Source organism: Raphanus sativus, chromosome 9 (genome assembly GCF_000801105.2).
Source record: "Raphanus sativus cultivar WK10039 chromosome 9, ASM80110v3, whole genome shotgun sequence".
Lineage (NCBI taxonomy): Eukaryota > Viridiplantae > Streptophyta > Magnoliopsida > Brassicales > Brassicaceae > Raphanus > Raphanus sativus.
The window spans coordinates 29,396,733-29,408,954 of record NC_079519.1 but is presented as its reverse complement, the minus strand read 5'-3'; the positions used below and the strand labels follow the sequence as shown (position 1 = coordinate 29,408,954).

Below are 12,222 nucleotides of genomic sequence, written 5' to 3'. Positions count from 1 at the left end.
TAAATACTTAATCAAACCGATTTTCTTTTGCACGTATGTAGGAATCGGTTGCATATCGAATAATATCTCATTATTAATAGATACTTGTTAGATTAGAAAATATTATGTGATAATAATTAATGTATTTATTTTAGTTGGACTGTTATAAATTTTTTTGTAGTCCAAAACATAGTCGATAAATATTGCTCATGTTTTAATAGTATTGATTTTATAATGTTGTAAATATATATAGTGTGTTATAGAACTGAATGCACGTTTTCGACCTATGAGTTCACGATATAATTTTATGTGCATGATAACATTATAAAACTATGTTTTATATCGTTAGTTAAATTATAGAGGATGAGTAACAAATTATTAAGTGGTCTTTAGTTTTTTTTTTTGCCAAGTGGTCTTTAGTTATGCATAACAAACAGAATATTCATTTTTCATTTAAAATATTAATAACTATTGATATTAAATAGTAGTGGCAGTCCTGTAAATATTTTAAAAGATTACGGGTATCTCAAAAATCAGTCTGCTGTTTTAATTGTATTGATACCAAGAAAAAAAGTATGTATGAACTTATCTAACAATTGTTTTTGTTGACTTGGATAAATTTTTGATTCAAACTCATATACCCAAAACTCGGCTCAGATCTATTTAACTTTTAAAATATTTTAAATTAATTTATTAGTTATTACTAGTTGTGCTATTGTACTAGTTATATAATTGTACTAGTTGTATAGTTTAAAAGTTTATACAAAGAAGCAGAGCTGCCTACTCCAATGGACAATAGTGGCTGACAAATTTGAACGGCACTTTCGAAGCTGGTGTGTCCAAAACCAGACTGCAGATCCATCGAGACTTTAATATGGAAATATGTGCTTTGATAGTTGTATTAATTGTCGTAAAAAAAAATAATAGTTGTATTAATTGTTTTAGCTGTATTATTTTCCTAAAATTACATCTTAATCTTTTTGGCTCTCGAAACCGAATAAGAAAACAGCCGTGGAGCCAGAGAGTTTTGATGTAGAAGAGAATTTAAAAGAGTGTACTGCAAAAGATGATACATAATCCATCACGAGGTTGAAGAAAATGAACAAACATTGATGGTTGGTGTTTCGACTTGTGATTGAACCACTATGTTTTGTTCAACTCGATTGTTATTTTGTGTTCCAAAATTTTTGTAGGTTCAAGACTTGTGGTGTATTTTTTACACTTGAGTTGTGTCATATTTTCTTTGAAAATGAGTGGAATAACTAGAACTACTAGTTTAACTAGAGTAATATTAGTCATATTAGCACGACTGTTTAAACTACAATAATAGTAGTAGAACTAATTTCCAGTTTAAGAGTTTTTGGAAATCTGGCTCCCGTAATAGCTTTCTATATCTCTGGGTCTGAAGAAACAAGAGAAAAGGCTGAAAATTCACTCATCGGTTCTGTTGTGGTTCCTTTTAGAACCGGTTGCTTTCATTGCATCAGAAATGTTCTGCAATCAAAGCTGCATTAGGGGTTATCTCTTGTCATTCAAGGAGAAGCGTCACTTGTTTAACTAATTAACTAATAATTGGGGAAATGAAACTAGATAAATTTAATAATAAAAAGCAATTGTGTTAGTGTTGAGATTGAACCTTTGTTTAGATATTACAAAAGAAGAATAAAGAAGAAGAACAAAGAAGGGTAGTTTAGAAGAAGCTACAAAGAAGAAGAATGAAGAAGTGGAAGCAAGAGATAGCTTACCACCCAAAGGAAGAGAAGAAGCAGCAAAAGAAACGTTGACAATGTGAGTCAACGACAAGGGAGAAGAATGGAGCTAAAGAAGAGTTTGACTAGAGTCACAACAAACTTAGTCAAGAAAAAATAGGTAATTAGTTTTTGGTTAAAGCCAACAAGGTGAAGTGTTGGAAAAGGTCTAGCCTGATAAGAGTTAGTAAAAGAGTTGGTAAGAATTGTTAGTAGAGTTAAGGTTGAAGTTGTAGTTGTTGAAGTATGTGTGTACTAGTAGAACAAGTCTACTATAAATATGTATGTGTGTAATGTTGCAAAGTATCCAAGTCTAATAAGAAAAAGGATTTGGAGAAGATAAAATGTAGATATTCAAAGTGTACTCTCTTCTCTCTCTACAAGAATAACAACAAACGTAAAGAGAGAGTAAAGAGAGAGAGCAAGCTTGTGTTAAGATAAAACACAAGTAAGAAATAGAGCACGAGAGTGAGCGTAAAACAGAGTACAAAAACAGAGAGAGGAAATGAGGCTGGCAGTACGAGAAGTGTGGAGAGGCCAAGCCTAAGAACAAGAGCGAAAATGTCAACAGTTAGCCATTCAACACGTGTATTATATAGACTAAATATAATTGAAATAGCGACTCAAACTCTTATGTTTTACAATTCGTTTTGTTCATACTACTATGTTACACTTATAAACATGTATAAGCCGTACTCCATATTATATGCACACACCACACAAACGAGACAAACACGTGTTTATTGAATTTCATTAGTCCCTTATTTTACTTTCTTAGTGAACCCGGAGCTGATTTTCGACCACTTCGATTATTCCCTCTAACCTTCAGCGAGATTTTGTCGCCTTGAGATCTCGGAGATGGTGGCCAGTGACCGGACGAAACCGCCATGTCTTTATGATGCATGAGACTCTCTAAAGCCTCCACAACGGCGGGCATCTTGGGCCGGTCTTTAGGGTTAGGGCTCACACATTTTAAGGCGAGAAGAGCTGTATCCTTAGCCGCCTTGACCGAGTAATGACCGGCGAGCCTCTGGTCCATAACGCATCGGAGACGACGGCTGCTCGTTAGGTAGGGCTTTGCCCAGTCGATGATGTTTTGCTGGTTTTTTGGCCGTGACTTATCTGTGGCTCTTCTTCCCGTTAGGAGCTCGAGTAACACGACTCCGTAACTGTACACGTCACTCTTTGTCGTTAAATGACCTGAGAATCCATGCATTCCAAAATTTATCAAATGAAACACTCCAAGAAATTGAATGCCCACTCGTTCAAATTTTGACACGTTCAGGATTTTTTTTTTATTTATTCATATGTTCATGCTCTGTTTAAGACTGTCAATGATTTTAATCTATTTTAATAATATGCTTAAACAATAGTATTTTTTTCTGAAAATGTGCTTTAGACAATATTTGAGCAAAAAATATGTTACCTGTTGAGACATATTCAGGAGCAGCATAACCATAAGTGCCCATGACTCGAGTTGTGACATGAGATTTGGATCCTTCTGGTCCCATAGTAGCCAGACCAAAATCTGATAGCTTCGCCGTAAAATCCTGATTAAGAAAATTACATAAAACTGATTTTTTGGTGAAATATATATACAGAGAGAGCTAAAATAAAATAATAGCTGAAATACCGAATCGAGTAGTATATTAGAAGTTTTGAAATCGCGGTAGATTATTGGACTCTCTAAATCATGCAAAAACGCCAAACCCTTGGCAGCGGCAACAGCGATTTTCAATCGCGTCACCCACGGTAGCGATATTGAAATCCCTGTTCATATTAGTATATAATCACATCTTTGTTTTGGTGAGAAATGTTTTATAATTAAATAGAATTTGATAATACTAAAACTACAAATATAAAAAGAGACATTGACTACGAGAATGTTCGAAAATGTTTATACGTTTGAAGAGGTGGTTTTCCAAGCTACCACGTGGCATGAATTCGTAAATGAGGACTCGTTCTTCCTCCTCGCAGCAGTAACCGATAAGTTTGACTAGATTTGGGTGCTTTAGTTGTCCAAGAAGTATGACCTCAGACTGCATATGAAATATTCATGTTAGTTTATGTCAGATGTAATTGTACTAATCTTAGAGCAATAAGTTAAGGAACTATGTGAATATGTATAATTGTATAGAGTATATCAAAGTGGTCTCACCAACTATTATATATTCTGTCAACAGAAAAGATTCTTATACGTTTCCGTGACACCAAAAATTTTAAATGTGAAGATCATATGCCTACTTAATCCATAATACAAACAAACATATATTTCATATATAGCTTCATACCCTAAAGCACTAAAGGTGAAGACGTGGGTCCAACGGTATCTTTTGACTTACAAAATACAAAAATCAAGAGAAGTGTTTTTTTCAGAATTTGTAAATTACTCCTGTGAAAGTTTTTTAACAGTGTAATTTCATGTCATGTTTAGAAATTAGCTAAACGCTAATAAGAGAAGAGTAACAAAGTGAACCACTCAATAATTAATCAGACATGCAATATTGGTATACGTTCTTACAAGCCATTCACGATGTCCTTGAAGCCCTTCAATATCTAACAGCTTGACAGCAACAGGCTGAGCCTTGAGGCTTTGTCGAAGGTTCTCATCGATGTAACCTTTATAAACTTTACCAAATCCACCTTCTCCGAGAAGATAGTTCCCAGAGAAACACTGAGTGATCATCTTGAGTTCACACATCTGAAAATCCACCAAATCGGCTCCAAGAGTCTGTGCCAGATCTTCATTGATCCTAGCTGATGAAGAACGACTTAGATCAGTAAAGGAGAGCCGTCGGAAAGAAGGAAGCGGTCCAAGATGGTTCTTGGAGAACTCTGATCTCGAAGGTCGGCAACGGCTTAGATTGGCAAAGACAGTTTGGTCATCGACGGAGCAACAGTTTGAGGCAAATGGTTTCCACAACGGTGAGGATTTAGTAGATGTTGTTGTTGCGGAGTCTCTCATCGAGAAAGATAGTTTAAGTAAATGTTTTGTGATTTCGGTTTTTAAGTAGTAGGAGTCAAAACAATGATGGGTGGATTGGGTCTTATTTATACATATGAAATGGGGACTATGAGTATATATAACAAATATAATAGTGTAAATAGTTCTATAGTAGAACCACTTATCGAAACCATTAAATTAGGAGGTCCAATAATCGTCAAGTGTAAATAGTTATATGATAAATATATCTATTTCCGTAAATGTGCTAATTCAATAATGGGTTTGAAAATTGCAAAATTAAAAGTTTAGTAGCGTAGTTGGTTAAACATCCCCTAGTCTATATTTGAGAAGTGATTTTGACATGTGTCATCACCATATTAATTTTGAAAGAAAAATTATGACATGGCACACCAACGTTGATGACATGGCTTGAAATAAATTATGACATGGATATTTATATTTAGTGTTGATTTATATTTAAGATAATTTTTTAAAATATGGTAATAACTTAAAGATAATTATGACATATTTACATTTAATATTGATTTATATTTAAGGTAAGTTTTTAAAATATGGCAATAATTTATATATCATAATTAATATAACAATAAATAATAAATTAAATATAAATATAATAATAATTAAAATTTCGAAATATTATTTAGCTATATTTTTATAAGTATATAATTTTTATTACTAAAAAAATTCTTCAAAATACTATGCATTTAAAAAAATATATATTTTTCTTTAAATAGTGACATAGACATTTACATTTATTGTTGATTTGTATTTTTAGTAATTTTAAAAATATGGTAATAACTCATAGATCATCATTAATTTAGCAATAAATAATATAATGTTATAAATAGAAATATAATATTATTTTGTATTTTTCAAAATTTAATTATATCTTAAATTATTAGTAAAACAATTCTTCAAAATTATACAGTTTTTAAATATAATTTTCTAATCCAATACTATTAGTTTATTTTTAATATCCATAAATTTTAGAAAATTATTTAGTTTTATGTTTTGATAATTATACACTTAACAAAATTTTCTCTTACATTTACAAAATTTGATTGAATATATTTTAGAAAAAGATATACATATATATTACTAAATATACATTGAGTAAAAATATTTTTTTTAATCTTAAAGTTTTACATATGATTAAATTAAGATTATATATTGTAAGCAAATAATAAAATAAAAATTAACAAAATAAAAAATTAATAAAATTTGTATTTTAAAATAAATTATATTTTAAAACTTTTATTTCTGCACATGGTGCAGGAAAACACCTAGTAATACAAAAAAGATTGCAAATTATCTGTTGATTGACGCAAAAATAAAATTAGTAAAATAATTATATGTATTTAAAATGTTTTTGTTAAAATTTAGAGCGGTTTTGTTATCTAGTTTTCAGTAAAGGACAAGATAATAAATCAAAGATTGATAGGAAAGAGTAGGGGCGTTCTTTCTTTAACTGCCCTAACTACTCTACTCAAACTTTGGGTTTTGCTTCATGATGTATCTCTTTTAATTTATTGTTGAGATACGTACGTGTGAGTCACATTTGACTAGAAAAACTTACACTATGGTATAACCGGTGTTTTGAATATCGGACAACCCGACCATGACTCTTATCTAACGAAGTTTGGATTGTGCTAAAATTGGATATAAGTTAAACTGGCAAGTTCAATCGAAAACGATCAAATTCGTTAAAATTGGTAATTCGATTTGATATTAAAACCTAGTTTTTTTTTCAAATTCAAGTTAAAAGTTAAAAAATGCAAAAGGTCTTTTGAATAAATCATATTATTTTAATATTTACCTAAATAAATCAGTTTTTATTATATTTTTATTACTTTTGAAATTTTTATTTTATTTTCGTATCATTTTTAGATTATGAAAGTGATATGAAATTTTATAAAAATAATTTTATAGTTATACATACATGAATAGTTATTTAATTTAAAATTAGATTAATTTTTTAAATCGATTTAATCAGTTGGACCAGTTCGACCATTGATCATGCTACAACACCTAGTCAATGTCTGATTTGATTTTCAAAACATTGGATATAAGTTTAAAATGTCATACACAAAATATATTATTAGATAACTTCGATTCTACTATATACCAGTTTCTTAATTATATTATTTGAATGAGGTAAATGATATAAATGAGAAGATGAATATATGTTCCAGAGGTGTAATTCATTTTATATAATTATTAATGTTTTATAACGCTGTACAAGATATTCGAAATTAAGAAAACCATATATATGATTGTGGCGCTGGGTTTATATTGTTTTACAAGGAAGTTCCTTGACAGATTATTTTCTTTTAACTTGTATTTACTTCTTAATTGTTTTCTGATATTTCTTTCCTGTGAAAAATCAAAGGAGCAGGTAAAGTGAGACAGTGGCTGATGTCTGCAAAAATGGATAATTCCTGAAAATGGATAATGTCTGTTAAATAATTTCTTGCAAATGATAAAGTACTCTCTTTAACATTTCCACTACGCTTCATCCTGCTCCACTTCGGCTATTCCATTCCATCTTATTTAAATGAAAACTAGAAGTGATAAAAAAAATATTTTAAATGAAAACTAGAGTTTGATCATGCGATCGTGCGGTCAGGGGAGTCCTTGCAAATATGGAGGCAAAAAACAAAAACAAAAACAAAAAATAGTTTGGGGCCAAAGCAAATTCCAACTTTTTCTCTCCTCTCTTATTTTTTTTTAATTCAAAGAAAGTTAAGATACATAGTGTCGATAAAAAAACAAAGACAAAAAACATAAACCAAACAAAATAAAATAAAGACATAAATAGAGCCTAAAACTCATATATATCCACAAGTCTATTCCTTCCACATTTCCAAAAGAATTCGATATCAATGAAGCTGACCTAAAAAACAAATGTCTTGAGTAGTCTCCAACCCTGAAGAGAATATCACCAAGCCATAATAGAATCAGCAACATCATAAATAAACGAGAGATCAAATCTACACCAACTCTAGCAGCTGCTATCTATGTGAAACTTGCATGACCAGAAACCACTTCTAAAACTAAGATATAAGGACAAAAAACTTTGAAACGCTACTTGGAAAAACGTCAAAGAAAACCACCAACTCTTACACGCGGACACTCGTAAGACACAGCCAATTGACCTACAAAACAAAAACGGCCCAGCTCTCTCCTCTCTTATTTATCTGTTGCATCTTTTTAGAATTTTCTTTTTTCTCATGGCCGTCTTTTTCGGGCGTTTAGACGGTCGTTTAGGCCTTAAAAATATACGCATTTTACTAAAAATTGGTCAGTCTGACAGTTCAATACGAGTAAAAAAAGAAAAACCTGGTTTTTTTATTATGATTCGGTTTAACTGAAATTTCGACCAACACAAAAGTTATACATATATCTACGATTTTCAGCCGTTGTTTAAGCCACACTTGTTTTTTATTAGACTTATTGGTTTTAGAGATTTGAGGATATAAAATTTATACGTTCCAAGAAGATTTTTGAACCATGTTTTTGATTTCTAATTCCATTATGCGTTATTCACTATCTCTCTGTATTTCTTCTGCTACGTCTGAGTAGTTTATTAGTTAGGTTTTAGTTTGTAAGGGAATTCATGTATATTAGATTGTGATTTGTTAGAATGTAGAGTAATCTATCGGTTTCTTCATCTAGAGTATCCTTAATGCTCAAATTAGATTGATCACTTAGTTTCTGATCTTAGGTATTTAGTGCACCGAAACCGTTTGATTAAAATGCCTGAAAGAATCTCGAATGAAAAAAAATTCTTAACCAATGAAAATCGATGTTCAGTGGATTTCGTGAAGCTATCAAATTTTGTTTTCATTGCATGTTTCGAATCTAAAATTGAATAAAAATTAGTCTTTAGGATTCTAATACATAAAAGTTAAGTACTACGAAAGTATATTAGTCTAATTAAGAGATTTTAGTTTTATAACAGTTTTTAATAAATTCTCTGTCAAACAATCATATATTTTAATATGAGTCGTGTTCCAAAAAAAAATCTTAATATGAGTTTCTTGAGATTTTTCAAGATCTGGCGCTTTTAATCCTTGAGTTTATATCTTTTAAATTCTATGTTTATATTCTTGCATTCGAAAACAGACAAAATCTCCCTTTCGCCTTAGTTTAACTCTTTTCTTAAGAATTTGTAGTGTAGCCTTGGTGTTTATGGATTTGATCCATGAAATAATATTGAATGTGCACTTGCAGTTTACTTTTATAGATAAAACCTGATTGTATCATTACGTTCCTTGTGTTTTCTTGAATCTTGCAGTTTCTCTACATTAAGAGTTAATTCCAAGATTGCAACAAAATATCACATGTTTTCCACATACAATAAAATTGATCAAAACTGTCAAGATTCCAAGAATTTAACTATCTCTTTATAAGCAGCTAATGAAGAAACAAAAGCAGAGCCTCTCTCTCGTTATAAAATCGATCCATCTCCTAAAGTGAAGACTAATTCTGCTAAAACTAATGCAATTAAGAGTAGAGGCTCTAGGCTGGTGTTTGAGGCTCTATTGTCAGTTGTAGTATGTTTCACAATCTTAGACTAAAATTTGGAGACTATAAACATTTTTTAAGAACTTCAACAAAAAAATTATATTATTTGGGGCGGACGGGGGTCGTCAAGACCACTGTTTCATAGGGCTGGAGGCCCTGCAGGTATGTTCACATAAATTGAATCATCTCCATTTTTGCATGCTATTGCTGAAAAATGTAACAATAACTTTGTAGAAAAAGGTAGCGTCATCTTCAAGTAATGCATCTGTATCTATCAGTAAGGCACAGGCTGTTCTTCTTTCTCCTCAAAGCTCTAGAGATGTGACTTATGATGATGTAGGAAATTTAGGAGAGGACTTACAATAAAACCTTGCCTAATAATTATCCTCCAATATCACTAAATCATCTTTTTATGATAAAATTAGCACACAATAAAAAATCCTTTTTCCAAAAAATAATATATTAAAGATAAATAAGAAATATATATTATATTTGGATTAGGGTTTAGTTTAATATTTAGGAAATGAGAATAGATTGGGGTTAAGGAGTGCTTAGAGTAATTTAAATTTTCTCTCTCTTGTTAAATGAGTGTTATTTTGAGAATTTATATCGTTAGATGCTATTTTGTGATAATTTTTTTTTTCGAATTTTTTTTTTATAATATAATAAGATAATGGATCTGATTGGTATTGGCTGTAATTTTAAAAATTTTGCAGTAGAAAATAATCTGTATTTTTTTGTTGTGGCTTTAGATTTTATTGCTGTAGAATTTTATGGAAAGTCTAAAAAATTGCTGTGAATATTTAGTTCTACAAAACACTTATACAGTCGTAGGTTATTTCAATAGCTGTAATTTTTGAAAAATTATTAAAACTTGATTGCTGAATTTGGTGATGTAGAAATATATGGGGGTTGTGGACATCATCTACAACAACTACCAGTCACACCCAATGTATTTCCCAGATAGAAGCTTCATCTCCTTCCTTCTCTCTTCTTACTAACAAACCATCATTTTTTCTTAACGTTTCGGCCCTCCAGTCACGGTGTTTTCACTGCTGAATCATGATGGGACCGCTCTCTCTCTCTCTCTCTCTCTCTCTCTCTCTCTCTCTCTCTCTCTCTCTCTTATTTTGGCCGGTTCTTTCGTATTTGGTGAGAAGATTCGTCTTCAACAAGTTTATGTAGCAGATCTAAGACCACCAATACTTTTCAGCTTAGTTACCGTGGTAGTTGATATCTCCATTTTGTGCATGTCTGAATATATTAAGGACATGGTCCGGTGTACTTCCTCAAGTGTTTGGTGCCTCTGCTTCTGTCTGTTGATCGCATGTCTGGTTTTGTAATGCTTTCAGGTGGTGTTGGGGGAAGGCGGTGAGTCGTGTCGTGGTTTTTACTGGTGAGAATTTTTAGGGTTGTTTATGTGGTGGTTCGTAGCGGTGAAGATTTTTAGGTTGCTTGAATTGACAGTGGCTGATGAGTAAGCTCGCTATGTTCAGGGCCATGACGGTCTTGAAAGGAGCGCTGGCGGTGGCTGACTATGGAAATGGTTGGTTTTCTGACCAGCTAGTCATCTTTTGTTCACTTTCTCTCTCATTTCCCGTTTTCTATGAGTCTTTCTGCCAAGGTCCTGCGTCGTGATCTTCGATCCAATTTTTCAGGTTGGTGGTTACGTGATATACTACTTTTTAAGATTCATTATATGTGTATGGAGTCTGTTTTAGAGTATTTTCAGATTCATACATGTTTTAGACAAATGTGAATATTATGTTAAAAAAGAGACAAATGTGAAGATTATAGAGGGTTTTACAGTTTAAGGATGAGGAAACTCTAATTGTTCAAGAAATCAGAAATCAAAGTCGAGATTAAGAAGAAGTGTTGATCGATACTTTATTGTCGCTCGACACTCACGCAAGTAGACATGCCAACTTAAATTCAAGATTGGTTCAAGTCCAAAAGTCCTACATATTACAAAATTGCCACTAACCAACTTTATACCTAATATTTATAGTTTTGTCATTGTTTTTTTTTATTAACGTGTGTGTATCCCAGACCTATGGAGAAGCCCAAACTAATCACCAAGGAGAGGTGCAACCCACGGATAGATCCTCTCTCCGGGTATCCAAATGGGCTCTAAAACATGTATCCATATCCGTATTAGGTGATCTAGATAATTGTGACTTAATTTCACGCAGCAGGTGGATCGTTCCTGAAACATGTTAGTGTCCCAGGTCTGTCTCCTTACCACCCGACCACAATCACTCGGTCTAGTTTTGTCATTGTTTGAGGCAAAAATATCACTTTACACATCTTTACACATTCACAAAGATTTTAAATATTCTTATAAGTTTTGGAAAGAAAATCAAAGACTACTTTGGAGATTTGTTTTGGAAAGAATATTCTTGCGTATCTTTATGATTCTCAAAAGCTTAGCAAAATTAGAATCAAAGTGATCTATTATTTTGTACAGAAACAAAGGAATAACGCTTTTAGGTTTCAATCAAACAAAGCTTATAACTGAAGACACTAAGAACTTGTTTTCACATAAAGCCAACAAAAAAAAGACGAAATTTCGTCCTTTGAACGACTAAAATTATGCCCATAATGTTTTCTTTTACCTTTTATATTCACTTTACAACATATATATCATTGGTTCTTTTGGAGCATGGCATAATTGTCAAAATATATTACGAATTGATTCTAATTGATCGATAGTTGAAATGAGAGATTCGAATTTTCAGGTAGAAACTAATTTGGTTTAAAATGTTTTCCTCATTTATGCTCTATCTTTATCACCAAGATCTCGATTGGTTAAGCATTATGATCCTTTTTACCTAATCAACCAGTTTTATTAAAAAATTATATGTGTATCCAAAAATAAATTTTGCAATCATAATATATTGAAGTTTTTAATATATTAATATTTCACATCTAAAATATAATTTAACTTATATAATTATATATGATTCACTATTTTTAATTACAGAAACATAGAATAATATATAT

The 12,222-nt window shown here is 31.5% G+C and overlaps 1 protein-coding gene across 1 annotated transcript; it reads right to left on the bottom strand.

The window, feature by feature from the left end:
• Positions 1 to 2,318: 2,318 nt before the first annotated feature.
• LOC108826084 (probable serine/threonine-protein kinase PBL15) lies at positions 2,319 to 4,763 on the bottom strand. The gene is made up of 5 exons (XM_018599458.2): positions 4,249 to 4,763; positions 3,631 to 3,766; positions 3,361 to 3,497; positions 3,154 to 3,277; positions 2,319 to 2,927 (listed from the first exon to the last, which is right to left on the bottom strand). Exons 1-5 carry the CDS (start codon positions 4,690 to 4,692, stop codon positions 2,494 to 2,496), a joined length of 1,275 nt encoding a protein of 424 aa, XP_018454960.2. The 5' UTR covers positions 4,693 to 4,763; the 3' UTR covers positions 2,319 to 2,493.
• Positions 4,764 to 12,222: the final 7,459 nt, after the last annotated feature.